The following is a 27,214-nucleotide window of genomic DNA, read 5'->3' on the forward strand; positions in this document are numbered from 1 at the left end:
AATTACGGATTCACACAACCGTTTGACCGTTTTTCGCTACTGGACCAACTGTAGAAATCTGGGTCAACCCGTGGACGACGGTGACCCCGCAGCTCTGTCTCCACCTTTGTCTTTTTTCAATTTCTTTTTTTTGACTATTTATTAGGGTTCACATTGATTAAGAATAGTTATACAATGCTTCATACAATAAAAGCCAGTATTTGTTGACTTTGCGGGGATAAAAAAAACTAGGAATCTTTTCAAAATTTTTACTTTGCCTCAAATTTCAGGCTCAAAAAAGGGTAAATGAGAACCAGACTGTGGGAAGAGGAGAGATGGTGGAGAAGGGGAGGGGGGGGGCGAGACCGGTTTCAGATGTCGACGGAATAACGCACACAGGAGCAAGGAAAGAGAAGAGGAGAGAAGGAGGGGGTTAAGTTCAACACATTTCAGGAATTGCATTTTGAGTTGCTGAAAGTTTATCAAAAACAATGGATAACAAATCGGTGGACATGGATTTATTGATGGAAATATAGCATTCCAAAGATACGAAACCGTTATTGGAATTGTCGAAGAAATAAAGTCGGGAGTTTAAAAATACAATTGAATCTGGTTAGGGAAGCTGAGTTAGCATATTTAGGTTAAACGTTTCAGGAGGAAAAAAATTGAAGAATAGCAGGGGAGCGATGTTACTGAGTTGGTCGCCCCAACATTTTGTAAAAAATCTAGGCTACGTTCATTACACTTAGGCTATCATGGAAGGAATGTTTTTATTGCCAGTTGCCGATGTTACTGTGGTAGAACTTTGTTCTATCAGAAGTTTTATGAAGGGATGTCAGTTAGCGCTCGATGCGTTTTTGTGACTGTACGCCACTCAGAGGACTACAGGCTAGTCTGGCTACTTTGTTAGGCTACTTCTCCCTTTGAATTTGGAGATGTGGTTGGATGCGCTGAACTGATCTCGGGATCAACAATGTGGCCAACTTCAAAGAGAACGTACAGTAACAACTGCCGTCCAGTACTGGAGTAATTTCCAGACGCTTGGATTGGATTTTATTCTCTTCTCTTATAGGATATTCTGACTTTAATAGTAAGTAGTAGCCTAGGATGCATACAGAAGCCATTCTTTCAGTGTAAAAAGTTGGTAGGCTACATCTATTGGTACATTAACGGAAAAACGTTAATACCACTTTGATGGCTTTTAGCGTCGTTCAAGGAGAAGTTTATCGAAGTTTTAGTCATACAATACACCGTGAGAGTGTGCTCTCTGAAGAGGACAGTTTGGTGGGAATTCTGTCCCTCACAGGCGGTAGTCCGGGAAGGGACAACCTCACAAATCAAGTGATTTCCTCGGGGACGCAAAGCTCGCCGGAGCGCCTAAAGACCAAACAGTTGAGAGTCTGATAGGCCTACTTGAGGATTTATCTCACAACCGGGAATATAACAATAACCCATTTTCCTAGTCTACTGATATTTGCAAATCCTGTTTCGTATGCCTGTGTGACTGTGACCAGGTATGCAGCTGAACCGACCTAAAAGCGCTCTAATCAGCTACTCTCCACCAATGCCCCCCGAGACACAGAATTCCTTCTCGAGCCAGTTCAAAACAATGCGATTCTCCTACCATATCAGCAGCGGCTTGCCAAGCCCTCAACCGCCCCTGCGCAGGATAGGTGAGTTCCACTAGGAATTTCATAACATTCACAATTGCTGATTTTCTGTTCTACACTCAACAGTCACACTAAAACATACTATATCTTTATATTTGTAATGAACAGAGTCTACTGTAAACCTACTAACAGGTCTGTCTGTCATTAGCATGAAACTTTCCCTTATCACTGTCCCCAGCAGGGGTTACAATACATGTGAAGTTCTCATTCATTCATAGAAAAGAATTCCTTAGGAAACAGTATTCACAGAAGCATATGCCCAGGGCAGTCATGTTTGCACCCGAAAGCTGCTGTCTATGTTATGAATATATATATATAATCTAAACAAATTCATAATCCTGGGATCTGAGTGGTGTACACAAATAATAAATGTGCTCCAAAGTCATAACTACACTGCACAGTAGCTGCCTGATAGGCTTAATAAAGGTAAATCTGTAGGCTTCAGCTTCACTCGACGGTCATGTGCTATCATGCTATCAAGGAAGCCAAGCAGTTGTTTGATCTGTGTGGCAGTGTGGCATTATTCCACTTAATTTAATACCAGATGTTGGCTGGTGAGTTATAGCTGAATAAAAACCCATTGTATATTTGGATGTTGACAGACAGTGAGAGAAACCCCCTTTTGGAATAAACATGGAGACTCACATTGTGTGCGTCTCGCATTGCATGCAAGTTAACATCACAACACACACAGGTGATGTTTCGCTCTTCTTTGGCCTGTTCGTGTGTTAATTCAAGTGTGTATTCCCCTGCTTGTCTGCCAATGCTCATTGTTTACTCAAGCGCCATACTGTGAAATCCAATAAGGCTTGGAGATGATGGAGGAGAACACTGAGGTGTGCAGCGTTGGCCCCTCGTCCAATCTGCTGCCTGGCCTGCTCAAGAAGGACTGTGTGGGGGGGGCGGAGGGAGAGAGGGTCCGGATAAAATGTTTAACAAACTCTGTACTTCACCCCATGAGATCCCCCCCCCCCCCCTCTTCTGTAACCGGTCTCAGAGATTTAGGCTTGTATCGTTTGCATTGTAATGGCAACCTTCGGGGGTCTTTGTGTGGTGGCTCCTGTGGAGGAACCTTAGAATGGTCAGATTCGCTATCACTGGAATTTCATCCCGTCACAATCATGGGGTGATCCCAAGGATTTGAACTAGCATCCCTCTGACCCTCTTGGTCCTAAGCCCCAACATCTGGCCCACATGCTGTAGCTACCACCGACCCCCACACCAACAACAAGCCAACAGGGAGACACAGATCTCATGCAAGACAGCAGGGGTCTTTTAGAGACCAGCTTAGTAAAGCCAATGTTCAGTATATACAGGCTGTAGATGTCCTGCATATACTTCAACAGTGGAAGGAAGTGGGGGAATGCACCAAATGACCATTAGAGACAAGAGGATTATATTTGGCTGTCATCAAATAATGTGTAATCTCCCTTTAATGTAGATGTGGGATTTCCTACTTTAACCTCCTAATCGTTTTGGAATTTTCATTCTTGATGTTTTAAATGTTATGATCGTTCACTACGATGACTTGAGACAGAGGCTACAATAGGGCAGATGGGGTTCTCGGGTGTGTGTGTGTGCGTGTGTGTTTATGTGTTGAACCATCTTTCTAGTTGTTTAGCATCTGTGCTGGGCTCAACAAAATAGCCTCTTTCCCTGACCTGCATTAAAAACCCACCACCCCCACAATGATTTTCTCACTCTGATCCACATCCAGCTCAAACAGCCTTTTAATCCTTCTACAACAGTGATACAGTAACAATGCATACCCATTGTGGTTTCCTACTGCTGACTTTGACACCTTACTATGCAGGGTGGCCAACTGTCACACTCATAACACATGACATCTGCATCTATATGTCTGATTTGAGGATTACTAGTCAGAGGAAGGAAGCATATTGCGAACGTGCACGTACGTCCACATGTGTCAAATCTAAGTCAGTGTGTGAAGTCAGAGCTGGCAACCCTAACTGTGTCCACTTCTCCTCCCGGCTTCCAGCCTGAGTCATGAATCAGAGAGGTGTGATCTCTCCACTCAAAGCTGTCTTGTCTACCACTCTCATCATACTCTCTGACTGTTTTCCTTGCATGTAGTAGAGTTGCGTTCGAGAGGAGAAGATTGGACGTGTAGGGCTTGGATATCCTTCAGTCAAATTCTACCCCTCTCTATTGGGACATTGTGACCATGTAAACCCTACAGCGTGTAGAAAATGATAAAGAACTTATATATACTGATCCTGCTTAGCTATCTTTTACTGAAGCATTGCCTCCTCATCTCCTTGCCTAGTGGTCTCGGTCACGTGATGGTGGTCAGATCAGATCAACCAGCTGACAACAGCAGCTCTGCTTATCCCCATCTGACTGGAACATCTAAAGTTATAGACATTACCATGGCAATTGTCAGTCTTCACTGGCCTGGGACTGGCTCACTGCACAGGGAAGAGCAGCGGAACTACGACAGAAAGGAAACCAGTCGTAGAAAAAGAGCTGGCCTTAACTAACGCTTTGCAGCATTACTGTACTCCTAGTATTTCCCATGCAGCCTAGCCAGCTCCAAACTAACTGGTTGTGGCTCTTCTCCTGTTGTCGGATGTAGCGCAGCTAGAACCTTATAGGCAGTTCTAGTCAATTAGGTACAACCAAAGAACAAGGTCAATTTCAGACAGAATTGTCATTCATTCAATTCCAGGAACACATCCAGACAGAGACCGCTCAGTCCTGCTATCTCTTTAGCCTGTAGACAAACAGCATGTCCCAGTGTAGCGTGGCCAGCTCCATAGGCCAATCCATCATACGATCCTCAGACACTGTGTTTATATTAGCTGCCCTCACGCACAGTACAGGAGCCGGAGGAGCCTGAATGCAGCAGAACAATGCACATTCTATCCATATGACTCTACTGGCTGCAGTCTCTGCTGACCAACTCAGACCTGATGTGGGAAGCCCCCCACTCACAAACACACAGTCACGTGGTCATATCATCTACACCACAGCAATGGGGTCAGGGACGATAGCAGAGTGTGTATTTTCCAGACCATGTTTTGTTTGTCTGTTATTGTATCGACATCAGTCTAAGTCAGGGAGACTTTTTCTACTGTAGTGTTTGCTGAATCTCTTTTCCCCAGCTGACCTCACTCCATGAACAATGGGGCCGGAACTATGCCTTTAACCGAGACGGTCCTCCCCTTTAAGAAGTCGATGCTCGCCCCCATTTTCACATAAAAGCCATCTGCTACAGAGATTATATTACACACAAGTGCCTGTTTCCATATTGTTTGTGTGTAGTCAATATCTCACAGATCAGAGATTATAATGGTCTTTGCATATACTTATATATGTGTGTGTGTGCATGCGTGCAAAAAAAGGGGATTTGACCGTTTACTTTCCCATTTTGGACATCTAAACTTTATTCTCACTAATCTGAGAGATTTAAAGTAGATGCAGTAACATACTATCTGTCAGTTCAAGCTAGCTCAATATCTTGTATCCTGCAGCCTGTAGCCAGGGCCTGTAGCCTGTACCCTGCAGTCTGTACCCTGCAGTCTGTACATTTACATTTACATTTAGTCATTTAGCAGACACTCTTATCCAGAGCGACTTACAGTGGGTACAGGGACATTCCCCCCGAGGCAAGTAGGGTGAAGTGCCTTGCCCAAGGACACAACGTCATTTGCCACAGCGGGGAATCGATCCGGCAACCTTCTGATTACTAGCCCGACTCCCTCACCGCTTAGCCATCTGACTCCCTGTAGCCTGTACCCTGCAGTCTGTAGCCTGTAGCCTGCAGTCTGTAGCCTGTTCCCTGTACCCTGCAGTCTGTAGCCTGTTCCCTGTAGCCTGCAGTCTGTAGCCTGTACCCTGTAGCCTGTAGTCTTTGGCCTGTGGCCTGTACCCTGCAGTCTGTTGCCTGTACCCTGCAGCCTGTATTCTATGGTCAGCAGCCTGCAGCCTGTTCCCCTCGTAAACAGACAGTGGGAGAATCCAGCAGCTGTGATGGACGAGTGTTGACAGCTCTACAGCCTCACTACAGCTGGGTGTATTCTTAGGCACCATGGAGCCCACACAGTGGAGCATCATTCCTCTGCCACCCTGGCTGTCAAACACGACTTCAGTGATGCTACTGGTGGCACACAGACACACACACACACACACAAACCCCCAGCTCGATATTCTTACTTCTCTGTAAAGTCAGTCTCCTGCGTTCTGTGTGCTTCTTCGTTACTGTTATTAAGTTGATATACATTCCAGGCCTACGCTGGCAGGGTCTAACTTAATCAAAGATAATGTGTGTCCTCTTCAGTTCAACTGCTGGTACCCTCCACTGCGACCGAATCAGCCTCTCAGTCTACAAACACAGCCATTGTTCGCGCCGTGCAGAGACAGAACCTGTCTTTGCATTAGGTTAGAGCACTTACTCATTTGGAGTCAGACCAGTGGGACAGAGACTGTAAACAGGGTGGTGTGATGAAGGCTGTGGAAATATGGAGACCTAAAGGAATGAAAAGCATGAAGGAGCTGCTGCTGGTGGCTTTGATCTGAGACGTGTGTTTGTAGCCATGTGCCAAAATATTTTGGGGGTATTTCTTGAACCTCAAAATGGCTTAGAGGGCTGTGTGTATTTGGATGTGTGCTGTTTGTGTGTGTTCAGCATGTTAATCCAGGTGTTGTGTGTTTATGTCAGTAATGTGCTCCATACTGTGGATTAGTTGTTTCCAGGCGAGTTTATGCGTGTGTGTGAAATGTGTGTGTGCTCTGCTCCAATGCTATGCTCCAGTAGCTGCAGGGAAAGAAGAGAGGGAGTGGGAGGAGGAGGGGACTGTGTCAGTGTGTCAGACTGTGTGTGAGAGAGAGAGAGAGAGAGAGAGAGAGAGAGAGAGAGAGAGAGAGAGAGAGAGAGAGAGAGAGAGAGAATGTGTGTGTGTGTGTGTGTGTGAGCATGTGCCATGCCATGGGGAACCACAGACGACGTGGCAGGAGCGAGGGAGCGAGAGGAGGTTTAAATCTCTGGAGTGGGGTTGAGGAGTCTGCCTGAACCCGCTGAAACAAGCCAAGAGGATTTAGACAGTCACTGGAGGAGAGGACTGAAAGAGAGAAAGCCTAACATGAACCCTGATAGTCTCATCTGCAGCTTTTCTGGAGAGAGAAGGGGGGGCGGGGTGGGGTGGGGTGGGGGGGGAGTCAGGGAAAGAAAGTGTGCGAGAAAGGCAGGAGCGTCAGAGAGGACAAAATTCATAGAGGGAGACATCAACAGGGAGAGACAAAGTGGGAAAGAAGGGGAGAAAAGATAAGACACAGAGAGACAGAAGTGATTCTTATGAAGCCAGTCTGTCTCCTGTCAGGCTATACAGGCCTTGGCCTCCCCAGCAGTAAATGCAATAAGAGGATGCAAGACATGTGACCCTGTAAACCCCTTCTTACTTCTCAAACAAAGACCTCCGATTGGTTAAGAGTGTAATTTATCTATATGTGCTTTCTGATTGGATAACCTGTGACATGTACACTCTCTAATAGGCTAATGTACTGTGTATACTACATTCTGATTGGATTTCCAATCTTTGTGTTCCAAAGGATGTATGATTTTGTGGGTGACATTAACTGGGTGTATGAGATCTGGTCTCATACAGATGTTCAAATAATAGACAATGTATAAGATGTGGTACTTCTCAGACTCCAATTCTCCAAATCCCCTCAAAAAGTAACATTAGATAAAACAAATAAATTATTAGATAAATATACATATTGAATCCTCCAAAGCACACGTCAGTCCATGGTATCTAAATGACCTCCTTTGCTCTCCTGAAGTTAAAGATAGCAGCCTTACATTCCGGTCCTTTCTGCCCTCAACAAAGCAGTCACATTCCAATCACCCCACACGCAGGGACCAGAATAGACCCAACACCAGGACTAAATGCAGCCCCCATTCACTGTCCCTGGGGGTCTCTCTGACTCTCAGGAGAATTCCAAAAGTTCAGAGGGGTAGGGCAGGGTGGGGAGGGGGAAAGGTTTGGAAGATGTAGGAAGGGATCTTTATGACATAAATCATTAAATTCCTTTATTTTAGAGTAGTGAGTGTCTACTGTACATTAGTTTTCACCAGACTGGTCTGTACTGTCTCGCTGCTCTCATACTGCCTGGTCTGGCTGACTGTCTGTCACACTTTATCTGAACTCCTCCCTTCTGGACTCCTCCCCTTCCTCTGGACTCCTCCCTTCCTCTGGATTCCCTGCAGGGAATCTTTAGTTCAGCCTGATTGGTTTGTGTGTGTGTGTCTGTGTCTGTGAGAGAGAGAGAGAACATATGCTAGCGGTTGAGATAGGTTGTGTGTGTGTGTGTTGGGGGTTGATAGATATCAGAATGTTGAGTGGGCTATCATCACAGCCACTAATCAGCGCAATCTTCAAAAGGAAGCAGAGATTAACTTTTCTATTGTAAGTCTTTGTGTGTGGCTTTGGTGTTTATCTTTCGACCAAGTAGAGAACACTTCCTGTAGAGATGAGTTCTTGTTGTGGTGAGGAAAGAGCAGACTAGTGGGGGGTCAGGAGGAAGGAAAGAAGACAGAGGATTAGGGACTGGGGTGAGAAGAAGGAGAGCAGTAGGAATAACGTGGGGTGAGAGAAAAGAGTGCAGGAGGAGAGGAGAGTGAGAAGGAGGGCAGGGTGAGAGAGGGAGGGAGAATACTCCCTACCTCTGGGACCATCTCTCTTCACCCTGAGTCTTTCCAAACAGCTGAGCTGAACCATGAACTATTAGCAGGCCTGTCAGGGCCTCGCCTCCTTTCAGCACGCACACACACACACACACACACACACACACATACACACACACACACACACACACACACACACATTCCCTGTTCCCCAGCTGAATATCAGTGGCCTTTTCCAAAAATGTGTTGAAGGATCGGGTGTGTATTGATTCTTCTACAACCCATACACAATATACCCAGGATGTTAGAAATGTGTCTGCACAAAGACCAGTCCCTCTGCAAAGGCAGCTGTCTAATCAATAAAGGGTATGCCTCTGGGTTAGCACCAGTAACAGGGGGTGCTTTGTATGATATTGGTGGATTATAATGAACTCAGACTGACTGTAATGAAGATATAATTAGAATGTATGGTGTCTTTAATATTTGTTTGTGACTGGGGTAGAGAGGCGACAAATGTATTACACACACACACACACAGGTTAGCAGAGTTGGTGGCTACAAGAGATCAATATCCAAAACTGAGTCTGTTTTACATAACCCTGCCATGACATCACAGGGTTGGGTTACATTGCAGATTTGATACACACAGCACTAAGGCGCAAATAAATCCACCCTCACTTCTCTTCTATTGTGTCATTTTTGATTTAAAGTGTGTGTGTGTGTGTGTATGTATGTGTATGTGTGCGTGCGTGCTGACTAGTTGGGGGTCACAGTTGGAGTGATGTCAGAGTGCGTGAGGACAGTAGTAGGTGTGAAAGAGAGTGTCTTTGTCATTTAATGTGGTGTGGTAGTCCCATTGTGACAGCACGCGCATGTCAGGGCCTGAGTGCTGGGCCTGAGTGCTGGGCCTGAGTGCTGGGCCTGGTGAGAGGGCCAGATGGCCTCCTCTCAGGGGAAATCACAGGCCAAATCACTCCATTTACAGAACGCCACCAGGGCCAGGCCTGCAGGGCGGAGAGAGCTGGAGGGATCGAGGGAAGGAGGAAGGGTAGGTGGATGCATGGAGGGGTGAAGGGGTAGAAGTGTAAAGGGGATACTCATAGGTTGTGAAGGAAAGGAAGCAGGGAGCAGGAAGGGGGGTAGAGCGTTTAGATGAACAGACAGGCGTGTTTTTAAGTTATCAGTAACTCGTTATGGTTCCTCCAGAGACTGGGTGAGATATTTTCCCTCTTTAGGCCATGTTGTCTGTCCCCCAGACCTGCTCTCAGCTTCTTGTTTTTGCTTGTCTAAACACATCTGAATGGAGGGATGCTGTGACTCTACATGTCAACCATCAGCTGGCCCGTCACCAGCCTAACTACTGGCTGTTAACGCCCATGTGTTTGGAAATCTGCCATCCCAGAATGTAAACATTACACCAACATGTTTGCATCTTGGAACGTACACATAGTACAATAGCAAAATGTGTGCTGGAATAGGTAGGTTTTGTCCACAGGTTGTTACTCTTTCAAGAATATGTTATTGCCATGTCAACAGAGGAATGTGGTCATTCCACTGCATCCATTTCCCTTGCATTTTGGTATGTAACATTGGTGTGTTTATCAGAATATAATGGTGACATTTTGAGTATGGGAATACGATTTTTTATGTCCAGGAGTCTACAGTATATAAACCTGTTTCTCACCTTGTGTGTGGTGTGTGTGTGTGTGTGTGTGTGTGTACAGTAGGTCTAATAAATACATGTACATATGGTATAACTGGCCAACTGCATGGCTGTTTAATAGGCAAGTTTATGCAACCCAGTGTGGTCACATGTTTAAATGAGGACACTGCTGCTCAGACAGAGGGTAGACAGTGGAGTGGATTGGTTGTTTCTGTATGACAAGGAGCACAGAGCTGATAACCACTGTAGACACAGCTTATTATCCTGCCTTTCAAGAGCCTATGACTGAATACACATTTACTGTAATTGCATGAGTTTAATGGAATGTTTCTGCAGAGTTGCATGGCTGATATAGGTCCATACATTACAGCCAGATATGACCCATATTCATGGTGGCGTGGTCAATGTCCACTTGTGCTCTATATATCCTATGTAGCCGAATCCTTAAAGATACCCTTTAATTTGTTGTCAAGGTAACTGAAATAGAGAGAGTACTGGGTTGCGTGATTGGTAGGGGATGCCAGAAAGGGAGAGATATAGGGACGGATGTGTGTGTGTGTTTGCGAAAAGGGGGGAGGGGGTGCATCGATGCTGGGGTCATATCGCATGTGATTCCACATGTAGAACTGTGCGCTCAACTCGCTCTGCCGCTGTCTGTGTGTGTGCAGGGACAGGCGGTGCGGAGAGGGGTGGAGGGCGGCGGAAGGTTTTTTTTAATCCGTTTGGTGCTCGTTTTTTATACTATTGTCTTCATAGGCCTTGGTGCTTTATCAATTGTTTAATAGGATACACATTTTTATGCTACATTCTGGCAGGGACATCGTGTCGTATAGGTAAACCAACGAATGGAAAAATTGGACGCTGCTCTCATCCTTGCGTTTGACCTACTGAGGGATGCTGCTGCTGTCAGTCCACCCGGCGCTTTGATGAGACGGGCAATCCCCTTTGCCTTATCTATCTCATTTAACCTACTTATTTTAACCTATATTTTGTGATCTGGCTCTCTCGTGCCTGGTGACAGAAGAGTCGAAATTGAATCAAAAGATACAGCCTTAATTGCGCTTTGCTAGTTCTTATTTCGTCGTGTGAGCGATTGGGGGATTTTGTCTCCCGTTCGGGTTTTTTAATGACTGGATTTGTGTTTTGCTGCGCGATGTACATGGATAAAACCAGTGTGCTCCGGGGTAAGTCTGTTTTATTATTGTCTTCAATCAGCTGTCTAGTCATAGTAATCGCTTATTTCAAAGGAATCAAAGCGCCTACTGACCGACATCTAGCCGCAGTGAATGTAATGCGTCGGCCAGATGTGATGATGCAGCCTGCACCCATATTTTATCTTGGTGAAGTGTGGTAGATACTGTCAATGATTTATAAAGGAAATGGAACTCCTATTCTTACGTTTATCAAAAAATAAATAAAAACACATTGATTTGGGTATCATATATCAATGGTTTAAAAGACTGGATATTCTGGGAACCCGATAATGTGTTCAGAGCTGCATATATTTTTTTCGTTTGGATGACAGCTCGTCTAGGGTGTATAGCTCACCTCAGCATTTTCATAAGCAAACTGACTATCTGTCTTAAAACGATTATTGACAGCCATCATAAAATACCACTATGGGTTAAAAGGCAGTGCAGCCATCAACACTGTTTGCAGCCATGTATCTTAGTGCATACAGGCTACATTTATGTATTGGGCAATTCAATCTGTCTCCTTTTGCAACGGTAATTTTGTGTGTACTTGTGTGTATGTGTGTGAGTCTGTGTTTGTGTGTTTAAGTGCGTGTATGTCTGTTGTCAATGGCTGTTTCATCAAATGTGTTTGCTGACTGATTGGTATGTGTGTGTGCACCAGGTGTGCAGGCATGTGAGCTGTGTATGACAGGGATCTATCCCAGAGTGTGTCAGACTGTGTGTGACAAACCTGGGCCAAGCAGATCCAGGGCTCTACATTTCATTATTGATAACCAATCGGATCCTTACGCCGCATATTCCCATGTCGAGCTGCAGTGTGAGCGTGCCTGTGTACACAGGAGCCGAGTGGGTGTGTCGGGGGGGAGTCGGTGCCACAGGAGAGGGTGGCTGCCTCAGAACACCCATCTCCATGGACACTGTGGCACATCCCCTGTGACAGGGTTGCGCAACACCCGGTCGTTCGCACCCTCCCCTGGTGAATGGCACAGCCCATTTCTATGGTGACAAATGTGAAGTCATTGCTGTGAAACAACGTGTGAAGATTGTCAGCCTTGCGGTGCTTTGGAGGTCTGGAAGCAAGCTGTGATCCGGCTGAAGTGGATGTTGTTTTGCAGGGGATTCCTGTTCGCTGACTGACAGAATGCCTGGACATTCCACAGTATGATCTGTGTTGTGTATTATCTATCATAAATGTCATGTTTTCAAATAAGGGGTGAATGTTCATGTTCCACTGGCAGCTTTGATCATTTTGAGGCAATCTAAGTTCTTAAGCTTCAGCGTTCTCCAGGTTCATTGTTCCTCGGGTGATTGATCTTTTAGAGGACTCTGGGTCAACCATGTTCCGTAGGTGAAGCATGTTCTAATGATCCTTCACAATGCTTCAGTTTTCACCTCTCCCAGGGGTTTGCTAAGGATAGAGTGAAGATCAGCATTAGTCAAGCTTGTATTTTCAGGCTGTTGTGAACTGGAATCTGACAATATAGGATTGTTTGCTTTTTCTAAAGCCTACAGAGTGTGTCCAGAGTTCAATGGGAGTTATTTACAGACTCCTATGCAGCTGAGATGAGAAGCAGGAAGTCAGACTGTCGTGTTTGAGAGATCACAGGATGCCGCTTTAGGGAGGCCGTTCTTGATCACTTGTCTGAGTCAGCTATGATGAAGATAAAAATATCACAATCACAAAAATAGAACACATTAAGACAGAACTAAGAGACCTAAGAAAAAAAAAAAAACATTTATATGCAGCTTCCAGACTGGAGGTTTGTCAGTGGTCACATGTTTTCCGTCAGGATGCTGTCATTATCTTTTCCCATGACCTCCCGAGTTCACAGAGCCCTATGTGAATCCTGTTGTGCCGCATGGGGTTCAGACCCATGTTTTTAAGGTGCTGAACCCAAGCCTCCTCCATTGGGACATTCCCGTGGTCTAAGGGATGTACTGAGTTCAGAAGTCTTCTTTAGGGAGGGATTCCAAGCCTCTTCTTCTGCTCTAGATCGGGGCATTGTTCAGGACTCCATGCTTGTGAGATGCACGTCAATTTCAATCTATAGCGTGCACACATTGACGGCTGCATGAATATTTCAGGAGGCAGCCCGGAAGAAGGGAGACAGTCAGCAGAATGTGGGCATCGATCAGGAGGTGATTGGCAGTGTGTCATGCTGATCACAACAGAAGATAAGTACTGCTACATGCAACAACAACATATTGTGGTCAGGCAGGTTGGGTTACCAACATTCTATCTGCGGTGACATTCTATGGTGTTTGGCTAAGTTTGTGAGGGGCTTACAGGTTACAGTATTTACATCAAATACTAGAATAGTTCATTAGTATGATTCTTATACAGTAGTGCTTTCCTGAATGTGTTCATTCAACAGGATTTAACACAATCTCATTGTGTCAGATGTACAGTATTTCCTACACAATAGCCGATAGTTTGAAATATCCTATGGAACGTTTTTGTGCGATCATGCCTGAATGAAATCACCATCTTGAGGTCGGATTCAGCTGGCGATGAAAAGCACAGATGCTATCTCGTGTTTTTCTGTCTCTTTGACAAACCTTCTGTTGGAAACCTTTTCGCTTCTGTGCGAGCGAACTGTCGCTTGTTTCATTCAGCTCCACATTTCTGGGCTGTGGATGAACTCATTCATTCTACTCTACTAAATGTTGTTTCATGATTCCTCATGGGTACACCACACACAAGCACATGTGCTGCAGACTGGAGGAGCTACACGATGCCCACACTCCACACTCCACTCATCTCCTCCCCAGAAGAGGATCTGGGAATTCCTCCCAAGAGTCCCCATAGGACTATGGGCAATTTTATAATGCAAATATTCCCCTCAAGTAGGTCCCACATTTACTTATTTAATCACTTTAAATGATGTCCTCATTTTGTCTTCTGTTGTAATAGAATATCACAGAACAGGCAAAGAAGATATTGTAGGAGGACAGATAGTGTAAAATCATACACATTTGGAAGTTTGAACATGTCCTGGAAAGTAAGCTCTGAGTTGGTGGGCAGAACATGTTTAGACCTTGATTTTTGTGCTGACTGTGACTGTTCGTCACTTGAGATGTTGAGTGACACATTGCGTGTGTTTGTGTGCATGTGTGGGTGGGTGTGTGCGTATATGAATGCATCTAGTTCACATCTAGAGGCGTATTCCTTCTCTTAGAATCAACCAGTTGTTTAATCACAGATGACAGCACACAAAGCATCCAAGTTAGCTGATCAGCAAAGCACTACACCTCTCTTCTGTCTCGCTAAAAGAGAGCCACAGCGCTAAACTGTCGTTTTCATGCTGTTGTGACAGTTATTGCCATGCTGTTTTTTTTACAGCTGCTTTTGTGCTAGTAGTTGAGAGGGTTGTATTTGGATCCGGGAGTGCGTGTGTGTGTGCCTTATCCAACACTGACCCTGTGGGGTCTGAGTCAGGGAGGCAGACATTCAGCATCTGAGGATGAACAAGACAGACACATGACAAACATCCAGAGGATAAGAGAGCCCTGAGAAGAATAGGAAGAAGTAAGGAAGAGAGAAGGAGAGAGGAAGAAAGAGTGTGACATGCAGAGAGAGGGGTGGGTGCCGGGAGAAAGAGACACAGAGAGAAGCAGAGGGAGAGCTTGAGACCGAGAGAGAGAGAGAGAGAAAGGTAGTGTGAGAGGTAGAGAGATAGAGTGAGGGAGGGAGGTAGAGAAAGAGAGGTAGAAACAGAGTGAGATGGAGAGGCTGGAAGAGAGTTCCAAGTCTGTTGCTACAGAGAGAGAGAGAGAGATAGACAGACATAAAAAGAGAGCAAGAGAGACAGACAGAGCAGACAGATTTAGCAGAGCATGTGGAACTCATTTCAGAGCCCCCCCCCCCCCCAGGCCCCGCTTTCCCGCTGCACCAATAGGTACCAGTTGGTTGTCATGTCATATGGAATTCATCAGTTGTGTTAAGAGGACAAGACACACAGACTGGCTAGGTTAACGATGGCTGCCAGGCCTGCATCTCTCTTTCATCAGCTGACCACTCTAACACCTTCATTCAGTTCTCTATGTAGCGGTCTTCCTCTCTGTCAGTGCCTCACTCCTTTCCTCCACACGCCTTCTTCACACATCGTTATATAAATGCAAACACACTGTCTGAATCCAGGCAATTCAACAGCACACACATACATTGTGCACCTGACCTACCAACAGTCAGGTCCCCTTTGTGTCCCCATCTTTATCTTCATTAGATGTGGACGGTGCTTCGATGACTTTGGGAGCAAGGTTTGCATGTCTTTGACAGCTACCGCACCGTGAGGACAGCACAGATGGCATCCATCATTGACATGTTTTCCCCTCACCTCCCTTCATCCCTCTCCTCCTCCTCCCCCTCCCCCTGCCCCCCCCCCCCCCCCCCCAGGCCCCTCCTCCTCCAGTCCCAGGCTGCTGACTAAGAGTCTGTCCTTGGAGCCAGACCCGTGCTTGGCCCCCCAGGACCAGGACGCCTCCCACGATGGCCCCCAGCGCCTCAGCTCTGATCCGGGACCCCTGGATCCTGGACACTGCAATGGCTCCAGCAGCAGTGGAGCACCAGAGCTCCCTGCCATGGCACCCAAGACCCGGCCCCCCTTACCTGGGCCCAAACCACAAGGTAGGTGTGCTGGGGAGGACTGGCCCTACTGTCTGGAAAGGATAGCATTAGAGTAGCAGTAGCATAGCTGAGTGGAGATTAATACAGAATTGAATAGAATCATTATATCATTCATATTTATTTATGAAGAAGATTTTGTTACGGTCAGAGAACTCAATTTAGCGGACAGAGAGGCACACACAGACACACACATACACACACACACACTGTAGACACAGGTCATTGATCGTGTATCTGTCACCCTTCCCCCAGTGCCCCCGAAGCCCCCTCACCTCCAGCAGCAGGGAGCCCAGCCCCGCCCTCGACCCCGTGCCCCGGACAAGCCCCTCCCCCCTCCTCCGCCCTCCAGGCCCCTTCCCGCCGACCCCCGCGCTCCACGGGGCCCGCTGCCACGCGCCGAGGGAAGCTCCTCCCCCACCTGCGTGCTGTCACTCATCGAGAAGTTTGAGAGGTGAGATCTGATTGGTGTGCTGAGACAGCTGGCCTGCTCCAGATCAGTCTGAATGTGTCACTGAGGATCACAGTCCAGGCTTCATGCTAACCTGTACTTTACAAGATCTACAATGAATCTGTGTTCGGGAAACCAACCCTTTAACCTAACCCTTTGTGTGTGTGTGTTCTCCAGGGAGCAGATCATTGTGGTGCCAGACATCACTGGGGGGATGTGCACTCCCAGAGTCCCAGACTCCCAAGGGGCAGGAGGGGGCGGAGGAGGGGCAAGTGCTCCACTCACACCCCCTCCATGCTCCTCCCCTGAGCCCCCCTCAGCCGAGCCCCCCTCCCAGAACCCCCTAGGTCTCCCTCAGGAGGAGGAACAGGGTGTGCAGGGAGGGGTGGTGGGGGAGACAGGGGAGGATAACCTTGATGATATTGACGATGATGAAGATGATGAAGAGTTGGCGGCGTCATGCTCGGAGAAGCGCCTGTCGATGGAGTCGGGCTACAGCGCCTCCGAGAAGCACTTGGACACCCTGGAGATGAGGGAGCCCGCCGAGTCCTGCAGCCAATCAGAGATCCCCTCCGAACACTTGTCCCTCCCCGCTCCGCAGTCTGACGGCAAGCTGGCCAATCGAGACAGCGGGATCGACAGCATCAGCTCCCCCTCCCACAGCGAGGAGCTGTGTTTCGCCGGAGACGAGGACCGGGTCATCTACCCCTGTAGCCCCGCCCTGACCCTGCCCCGGCTCTCCTCGTCCTCCTCCTGTGGCTACGCCGAGGGCCTGGGAGGGGACGGGGCGCTGGCCGCGGGGGGCAGGGACTCGGAGGGGGATAGCGACCTGGAGGAGGGGAGCGGGGATGAGACGGAGCTCAACACCCTGGCCCTCGTGCCCCCCCAAGCCAACAGACAAGACTCTGTCGAGGTGAGCTAGAGCGAGAGCGAGAAGAAAGGAAAATATGTCCGCTTGGAAAAGGGAAAACGAGAGAAGACTGAGCTGTTATTTGTACAAGAATTAGCAAAATTGATCGTGAAAGTGTAGAACCATAGTAAATTGGATTTTGGGTGAAAAGAGTATAAGTGGGTGTAAGCCGTGCTATAGCTCATTGAGGCACGACAGGCACGTTGCGACAGACATGCAATTCCAGCGGATGGAGAGAAGTGTTTCTAGCTGTGGTACGGAGTAAGGTCAGACGTCAGTTGGAATGTGACCCTGGAGAATCCGAGCTATGCACAATGTCAATGTTTCCTCAGTCACTTGCGTTGCTTAAAATGTTTAAAAAGGTCATAACAATGACCCACTTTCCTAATGTGCGAGTTTTCCGTGTGTGGGTGTCCACTGAATTTCCTCCAATGTCTGTGTTTGTGTTGACGTCTGCCTCCCGTCCCTCCTCCTCCAGCTGTCGGTCCAGCAGAGAGTGTTCAACATAGCCAACGAGCTGCTGCAGACGGAGCGGGCCTACGTGTCCAAGCTGCACCTCCTGGACCAGGTGTTCTGTGGGCGTCTCCTGGAGGAGGCCCGTGCCCGCGCCTCCTTCCCCTGCGACGTGGTCACCGGCATCTTCTCCAACATCTGCTCCATCTACTGCTTCCACCAGCAGTTCCTGCTGCCGGCCTTGCAGAAACGCATGGAGGAGTGGTGAGGGAGTGGTGGTCACACACACACACACATATAAATACACTCTTCTACACACATGTGGTACACACACACACACAGACCCACAGTTAACCCATGCACGTACACACCACCCACACACTCACACGCACATAAACAACAACAGAGCTAGTTACCTCTGATCTTGAGAAACTGTTGACGTGGGGCCAAACTCACAGCCCTCCCATCTCCTACATTCCGTACAGGGACAGAAAGTTTCTTCATCCCTACAAAGACACACACACATGCAGTCTCTCACACACCAGCTCACACACACACCATCTCTCACACACACCGCCTCCCCTGTCCTGCTCTGTCCTGACCCCTCTGTGTCCCGCTCCAGGGACTTGAACCCGCGGATCGGAGACATCCTGCAGAAGCTGGCTCCCTTCCTGAAGATGTACGGGGAGTACGTGAAGAACTTTGACCGCGCCATGGAGCTGGTGAACACCTGGATGGAGAGATCCTCCCAATTCAAGGTCATCGTCCATGAGATCCAGGTACAGCTTCCTCCTTCCTGTTCTGACCATGGCACAACTGAAGCAGTCTCTGGTGCATAGTCAGATTCAGGTCAGCTGGCTGGTCCCTAAAACCTGAACCCCTGACCCCTGACCCTGACCTCTGGCCTGTCTAGTAAACAAGGACAGGTTCACCCATATCTCAGATGTTTGACATGGTTGTCTTTTAGCTTGACTTTGGGTTAGGGTAATAAACTTGTCATGGCTGTCTTTTCTTCTTCGGTAAACAAAAAGAATAAGGACAAACTATGCACTTGATTCAGTTCCAGTTGCTTAAAGGCTTGCTCTGTTTGTGTCTGGTCCTTTGGCTCTGTTGTGCCAGAGAAGCTAAATCAAGGACACCTCTAGTGTTCCTGGCCCCAGGTGCGTCTTCTCATCTGGTGTCACAGCTGGGGTCGGCCATCTTCATGCTTGTAAAGATGAATAGTAGGAAACTGCAGGCTGGTGTGGTTTGTGTGTGTGTGTGTGTGTGTGTGTGTGTGTGTGTGTGTGTGTGTGTGTGTCTCTCTCTCTCTGTCTCTCTCTCTCTTTGTGTCCCTATTGGTCTCTGTGAGCTCATTTGGAAACCAAAATCTACATCACGGTGAAGGTTAGAATTGGAATAATAGCCGTTCCATTTTCTGGGTTTTGATGGTGAGATTGGGAGAGGGTACGTACGTGTGCACCAGAGGATTTCCAGTCAAGCTGTGGAATATTAATGGGTTTCTCACCAACTTCAAACACTCTCTCTGCTCCTTCCCTGCATCGCTCTGTGCTCCAGAAGAATACTAACATGGTTTAGATCTTTGAACTCCATCCTACCTCAGCAGCTGGGCATGTACCTGGAGAGCTCTAGAGGAGGAAGACAGGGTCAAGGAGCCCTAGGTCCTACAGGATCAACTGGCAGCTCTTTGTTTCCACAGGGTTGCCATGATTTATATATTTTTTTTGTGATTTTCTTTTTCCTCTTTCTCATTATCACTGCTCGCTCTCTCTCCCGTGCTCAGCTTACGAAGGTTTCCATGCTAGTTATGAAATTGATTTACTTTTGTTGTGTGTGTGTGTGGGAGTGTGTTCTAATATCGCATTCTGTTTCTTGTGTGTATGTGTGCCCCTGCATGTGTGTGTGTTTGTGTGTGCCTGGCTGTGTGTGTGTGTTTGTGTGTGCCTGGCTGTGTGTGTGTGTGTGTGTTGCAGAGAGAGGAGCGCTGTGGGAATCTGACCCTGCAGCACCACATGCTGGAGCCGGTGCAGAGGATTCCACGCTACGAGCTCCTTCTGAAGGACTACCTGCACAGACTCCCTGAGGACGCCGACGACTTCAAAGACGCTCAGAGTGAGCAGCCCAATGCATGAGTGCTCGCACAAATGACTTTTCTTTTTTTCCATGTCTTTCTCTATCTCTCTCACACACACACACACACACAGCCCTCACATCATGTCTCGGTCCATTGTGCTGGGAGTGACCGGACAAGGCTGTAGGTTATGTGAATGCAGAATGCTTGGCCAGCAGCTGCCCTGGGGCTAGGGCCCTTCCAAGGACCACTGCTAAGGAGCATATTTTTAAAGAGCACTGTAGCGAGAATTAAATCAAGCCATGTTAATGCACTGTATGAAAGGGTTGAATTGTGCCCCAGTCTTGGTCCTTTAAACTGTTGTAGTGAAATGTCTTAACTGCAGTAGGAATATACAGTAGCAAATGTGTAGTATTAACAGTTTTGTTCTAATATTACTGTACACCATTACTTTGTTTTAGAATCCCTGGAGTTGATCGCCACGGCAGCAGAGCATTCCAACGCCGCCATCAGGAAGATGGTGAGTCGCTTCACACACTGCCGCCACCAGACCACACCAAACGATCCTCTTTTTGTCACCACGCCGTCTCAGCCTAGCCTACAGTCAGACCAGATTAAACGCTCTCAGAGCTGCCTGGCTGTCATCTAGCATCCGTGAGCAATTAGAGATATGCGCACTCTGCATTCGTTAGCGTGTGGATGGTGTTGAAGGGCTATAATTAAGAGTTGTTTACTGGGTGGTGTCCCTTCCTTCTCATCTTAGCTGTGAAGCATGTGGTTCACTGAAAAGAAATATGACCTATCGGAACGATCTGATCAAACGCACTTTCTAAAGAACACTGAGACATTTCACAGTTCCTTTAGGGTCTTGATGTTTTTGTATAGATATGTGTGTTTAAGTGTGTGTGTGTGTGTTCCAGGAGCGTATGAGGAAGCTGCTGAAGGTGTATGAGCTGCTGGGTGGGGAGGAGGACATTGTCAACCCCACCAATGAGCTCATCAAGGAGGGACACATCCTCAAGCTGTCGGCCAAGAACGGCACTTCACAGGACAGATATCTCATCCTGGTGAGGAACACAAAAAAAGACAATGCAACTGCTACCAATCAAAGGATCTTTCTTGTTGTTTGAAAATTGAAATCAATTCTCATTCTCTCTTTGCAGTTCAATGATAGGCTGCTCTACTGTGTTCCTAAACTGAGGCTGATTGGTCAGAAGTTTGGTGTCAGAGCCCGTATTGATGTGGATGGAATGGAGGTGGGTCCTGATCCAGTGTGTTCCTCTTTCTGTCTCATGTCTATCTCGCCTATAGCTGACTGGTCTGTTGCTGAATTGATCAGTTAGAAAGATAAAGGAAGTAGTCAAGGCTAACAGTGTGAGATGTCTGAGTTAGATTGTTTTCTGTAGAAACAGAGTACTAAATAGCTGTGGTCAGACCAGTCATTTCCTGTGTGTCTGTGTATGTGTGTGTGTGTGTGTGTGCCTGTGTGCCTGTGTGTGTGCCTGTGTGTGTTACAGTTGAAGGAGACTAGCAGTCTCAATGTCCCACGGACGTTTTTGGTATCTGGGAAACAGCGCTCGCTAGAACTGCAGGCCAGGTGAGTTAACCAGAACAACACTGTTGAACTATTCAATTAGATCTATACAATCTTAACAACATTTTGTAAAGAGTTAAGAAGATTTTTTTGGGGGAAAAACACAGCCGCTGGAAGTGGTCCTTCAAAAGTTAAGTCCAATGACATGATAACTAAGCTCTCTGTATGTTCCTTTGTGCAGAACTGAGGAAGAGAAGAAAGACTGGATCCAGGTAATGACAATAAACTTAGCTGTACAACCTTGTAAACACACCAACTTCCTCTCCTTACCTTGGAAGTTTGGCATCCTATTTAACTGTTTCCCGTTAGACCCTTCCTCTAGTTTCCTGTATCCTCTCCTTTTTAGTAACCTGTTTCCTGTTAACGCCTCTTTCCCCAGGCCATCCAGACCACCATTCAGAGACATGAGCAGACCCTGGAGACCTTCAGACATCTCAACTGCTCCCTCCGCGATGAAGACTGCACCCCGCCCAACTCACCTGTAAGACACACACACACACACACACACACACACACTGTCCATTTCCAAATATCGCTGTCTGTCTTTTTCACACACACTCTGAGACATATACATCAATCATTGGATGTGTTGATTGGATGTGTTGCCATGGCTGACACTTCTTGTGTTGTGGGCTGGTTCAGAACTGCATGGAGCTTGGGCAGCGGGCTCCGACTCCCATCAGAGAGAAGGAGGTGACTCTTTGTATGAAGTGTCAGGAACCCTTCAACTCTATCACGAAGAGACGCCACCACTGCAAAGCCTGTGGACACGTACGTTCGTCCTCCATATCTGTTCTTGTATCACACTGTCACGGTTTGGCGGTTGGGTGGTTGCTAGGCAGCACGGTGGTTTGAGCAGACGAGGGGTGTTTGCTTTTGCGTTGAGAGCTTATCGGACAAACTGCGAGGGTTTTTCAAGTCCACAAGCTGAGGCAGCTCATGTATATTGGCCACTTCCTGTCTGTGCGTTCCAGGTGGTGTGTGGGAAGTGCTCCGAGTTCCGCGCCCGCCTGTCGTACGACAACAACCGTGCCAACCGTGTGTGTGTGGACTGCTACACCACGCTGGTAGGCGTTCCACCCTCCCCCGCCTGTCTGAGCAGCAGCACCCACAGACGACGCTCAATCCTGGAGGTCAGTAGACCCTGCTTACAGACAACTAGGGTCCTCCATTTGTGGTCTACGATGGCTTTTTCCGGCAGATTGTATTCGATTTAAAGTTGGATTTCATTTGAGATCCCTCTATTCCAATGAAACCGTTGTGGTGTTTGGTTTTGTGCTGAGCAGAAGCAGGCCTCGCTGGCCGCAGAGAACAGTGTGCTGTGCAGCTTCCTGCACCACATGGAGAAGGGCTCCGGGCGGAGCTGGCAGAAGGCGTGGTTCGTCATCCCAGAGAACGAACCGCTGGTCCTCTATGTCTACGGAGCTCCACAGGTAAACTGGTTTGATGTTAACGTTAATCCTGAAAACCTTAAAATACTCTTGGAAACATCTCTCACCTGTGTGTTTTGTTCGGTCCCCCTCCTCCTCTCCTCCTGCCCTCCTTCCCTTCTCACCCCCCTCCTCCTCTCCTCCTGCCCTCCTTCCCTTCTCACCCCCCTCCTCCTCTCCTCCTGCCCTCCTTCCCTTCTCACCCCCCTCCTCCTCTCCTCCTGCCCTCCTTCCCTTCTCACCCCCCTCCTCCTCTCCTCCTGCCCTCCTTCCCTTCTCACCCCCCTCCTCCTCTCCTCCTGCCCTCCTTCCCTTCTCACCCCCCTCCTCCTCTCCTCCTGCCCTCCTTCCCTTCTCACCCCCCTCCTCCTCTCCTCCTGCCTCCCCTCCCTCAGGATGTCAAAGCTCAGCGCAGCGTTCCTCTTATCGGGTTTGAGGTCTCCCTCCCCGAGTCATGTGACCGCCTGGAGCGCCGCAACGCCTTCAAGATCAGCCAGAGTCACCTGACCCTGTACTTCAGCGCCGACGGGGAGGAGCTTCAGCGCCGCTGGATGGAGGTCCTATCACGGGCTGGCAGAGGGGAGGAGCTACAGATTCACGGTTCAATCACAGAAGCACTTGAGGAAGAAGGGGAGGAGCTGTTGGCTTCAGGGGAAAATACGTGATTAGTGGGAGAGGAAGAGCAGTGTTATATAATGTGTAAACTCTACACATACAAACTATATACAAATGAGCAGCACATAGTACACACAGCACAGTTTCATAGGTTCTCCCAAAACAATTACAAACACACAGACCCACAGTAACACTAAGATAGATACACACACACAAGCTCTTACACAGACATTCTAACACAACTCTCTCTGTATTTAATGTCAGTGGTCAATTGCATGAAATATTACAGATACGTTTCTCAGTGTATTACTCATCTTGTGAGTGACCAGTGTTTGCCAAACCTGCCAAAAGTGTGCACTCCCTTACAAAAGAAGAAATATTAATAACAACCGTATGAAGATATGCGTCACACTGAACCGCATCAGTTACCTACCGTTGGACATTTCAAAGTGAATTGTGGGTCCAGACACTCTCAGTAACTTCCATTTCTCTTTCTCTCTCTCTCTCTCTCTGTGATGTTTTTAAACAAGTGGTTGGTTTCTTTTAGTGGTGAGTGTTTGTTTACCTGTTCCCATTGAGGAGGGTGAAATGATCTCTTCATATGGAGAATGATGGTACAAGCTGTGCGCATTCTCCTGCTCAGTAAGCTGGAGGTGGGACATGGACACGGCTGTGGTAAGATGTTGGACTAAAAGCTACCTAATAGCAGACTGACTGAACTCTGAGAGATTCCAGCAGAGCTTGTGAAGACAAGATGGCCTCTCACGTTGTCGTTCTCTTACCCCTGTGGTAGGAAGTGTGAGAGGCTCAAGGCTCCTCCAGGCCTGGAGGGATGGAATCTGTAACCTTGAATGGAACCAAAACATTCTCTGTTTGTTTGGAGCACAGTTAGTGGTTTCAACCTAGCAAACTGTTTTGCATGAAAGAAGGACATTGAGCAAAGGGTTGATACCACATGGATGCTCTAAGACTGTCAAGAAGGCTGAATGAAATACATTTTTAAATGAGGTTTGAACTGTCAAAAGAGATCCTTCTAAACCTACCCCACCTTTTTATTTGCATATATGCACTAGAATTACTGTTCAGAATTTCCCCTCAAAATTATCAGCAAATAACACACATTAAGTCTTGAATAGATGGATTAAGGAGCCTCTCTGAAGTCTGAGGAATTATTTAGTGCCTGTCATGATCTACAGTACCAAACATAATCCCTCTGAAACTGACAATTTTTTCCGGCGACCACTCCGCTCCCCAGTGGGACCAAGGGGTACTACAGCCACATCCTCTGGGGGAGCAGAGCAATGATTACATCTCATTACATTTTTAGACCAGGGAGAATTCAGAGTGCTGGGATGAAGAGAGTGAGTGGGGGTCCTAAAAATATGTTTTTCTTACTAATACATTGGTAAAACAGGGGATGTTTTTAAGCTCTTTTCCACCTAATGGTGCTGGATAAGTATGTGAAGTAGGGATGTATGTGTTGAAGTGTGAGCTTTAAAGTCAGAGAGCTTGTGGTTGGAGTATTGAATTGAAATACTTACTGAAAGATAATTGACATGAAAAGGATGTGAGAAATAACAACATGTTTTTATCATTTTAACGTGGGTGATATCTCTGCCTTTTTGAGAGTGTTTTGATAGTTAATACAGAGGATATTATGTATATGAAACACAGCGAAACAGTAAATATTTGATGTTTTGAATCTGGGGCTTGTGTTTGTGTCGGCTCAATGCAAGAGAGTCACAAAGAAAGGTAAACATTTGTATGTAAATATAATTTATTCTCCGACGAGGCTCAGTCTTGTGGGTATATTGGCTAGGTGTTTTCTATCGTGCAGTTTGAATCAGACTTCAGTTGAAATGTGGGTGGCCTCCTGTTGGGTACTAAAACCCTCCAGGTTTGTGTGTCACTCCTTTGCTGTGCTCTTGTGTCTGAAAACAATGGTGTTTGGTCAATGGAAGACAATGGACACCTTATCTAATTTCTATCTCACCCCTAAATGATTGCTATTACATATGTGGTGAATTCAAAAAGAATACAAATTGTTGTGTTGGTTAATGAATATGGCTTTGTTATCATTTTCTGTTGTCAGAGACATAGCTTGAGACCAGTTCTAATCTGTGGGAGAGGTCTAAAAGGTGTCATTAGTGGGTCATGGTCCAGTGAGCATTTGTCCTCCATTCAGCCAGCTCCCCTCATCAATGTGCCAACAACCTTTATGAAAGCCCCCTGTATGGTAATGAATCTGCAAATAAGTACATGAGTTTACATTTCTATATACTTAGCTTCAGTCCTATAGGATGACTGTTGGATCATGGTCACTTCTGGCACAAATGAAACAACTGTTCCATCACACACAGACAAAAAACGATAAACAACAACAACATCATCATCATTCCAGATGCTGGGAGATCAGGCTGAGGTATCTTGTTGTAAAGCCATCCCATCATGCCATGGTATACTCTAAAACATGCCTTACACTAGACCTAGTCTGTTTGTATGATATCTATGTTACCTCTGCTTTTGCCAAAGTATACTAGGGTACACTACCGTGTGATTGAGATGCTCAGTCATCCTGTATGTTTTAATCTGTGTCTGCTCTTGGCTTTTTCTGTGGTTGTTTGTATTTCTTTAGCTTTTTCTACTCCATAGTATTGTTTGCTTTAGTTATGTTAAGCTCTTTTTACAAAATCAAAACAAGCTAATTTGGTTTAGTGTGTAATATTCATACATACATACATTTGACTGGTGAATCCATTGTATCATACTTTTGGAGTATCCAGTGGTACCACAATCTCAGTTCATTTCTCCTTGATGCACGAGTTTGGATCTTATTTTTAGAACGTATCCCTAGTGTCACATTGACTGTTAATTTTCAAATCCAGCTTTTCCAGTACCCATGTTCCCCAGGGCTATACGATTATAAAAGCTACTTTTATAATCACACCTTTATAAGAACTGCAGGTATTGTAGTGAGGAAAGAAGTGTAGCCGGGTCACTCCGTTTCAAAGGCTGAGTGTGAACGTGCCTGTGACTTCAAGGTGTTTCTGTGTCTAGTATCTGTCTGTGTGAAGATAGGAATCAGGTGTTTTGAAGTTTATCATCTCTCCTACCCACAACACACACAAACACAGAAACACGCAAACACCAACCCTCCTAATTTCTCACATACGACCTGACTACAGGAAGATGCAAACCGATTTAAACATCCTGTGGCTGATCTTCACACTTACTGTACCAGAGAGTTCTAGCATGCAGGGATCTTACACTACACACCAACTCTGAGGTCCAGACCACCAGGAAGACACACTTTTACAGGTGTTGTCACTGACAAATCATGTTAACTTGTTCAAGATACTGTAAAAAGAGCCTTTTGACACATGTTTACAGATTTGTGTCTTGAACCACTTCCTCTCCATGCAAAACTATACAGAAAGCCAGAACTATTCAGTGTCTATGGATTACATATAGCCACAGTACAATGTGATAGATGACCATTACCGATATAAAAAGTTAACTTGTATTGTGTGTATATATATATATATATATGATGACAATATGAACACCAATGAGAGTAACTGAGACCAAGTCAAACAGAGCAACCTGTCTGGACATAAAGCTTTGAAGTATTATTATTGTTAAGTCTCGCTAAGCCAAACTGTCATTGCCGTGACACAATTCTTTCTTTTTTCGTGAATACAAAAACTGTATAGGTTTAAACTGTAAACATGAATGAGTATAGCTGTTCTTCTCTGATTGTTATGATTATTGTTATTACTATTGATTATATTAGTGGCAGGCCACTGGGTACCATTGTATGTCTATATCCCCATGACATTTGTGCAAGATAATGAAAATGTTAATGAGGTTAAAAAGTGAAATAAAAGGTTGACTACGTAGCAGATTGGTAGT

At 46.6% G+C, this 27,214-nt stretch overlaps 1 protein-coding gene across 1 annotated transcript; it reads left to right on the plus strand.

The window, feature by feature from the left end:
• The first annotated feature begins 368 nt into the window (after positions 1–368).
• Positions 369–27,201, plus strand: fgd1 (FYVE, RhoGEF and PH domain containing 1). Its single transcript, XM_047040884.1, has 18 exons — positions 369–1,370; positions 1,494–1,652; positions 15,551–15,781; positions 16,034–16,232; positions 16,407–17,142; positions 17,618–17,856; positions 18,215–18,371; positions 19,566–19,704; positions 20,125–20,183; positions 20,584–20,730; positions 20,827–20,919; positions 21,181–21,260; positions 21,439–21,469; positions 21,637–21,738; positions 21,900–22,028; positions 22,232–22,390; positions 22,544–22,690; positions 23,083–27,201. The coding sequence occupies exons 2-18, from the start codon at positions 1,496–1,498 to the stop codon at positions 23,350–23,352; spliced, it is 3,075 nt and encodes a 1,024-aa protein (XP_046896840.1). The 5' UTR covers positions 369–1,370; positions 1,494–1,495; the 3' UTR covers positions 23,353–27,201.
• The last annotated feature ends 13 nt before the right edge of the window (positions 27,202–27,214 follow it).

Source organism: Hypomesus transpacificus, chromosome 18 (assembly GCF_021917145.1).
Source record: "Hypomesus transpacificus isolate Combined female chromosome 18, fHypTra1, whole genome shotgun sequence".
NCBI lineage: Eukaryota > Metazoa > Chordata > Actinopteri > Osmeriformes > Osmeridae > Hypomesus > Hypomesus transpacificus.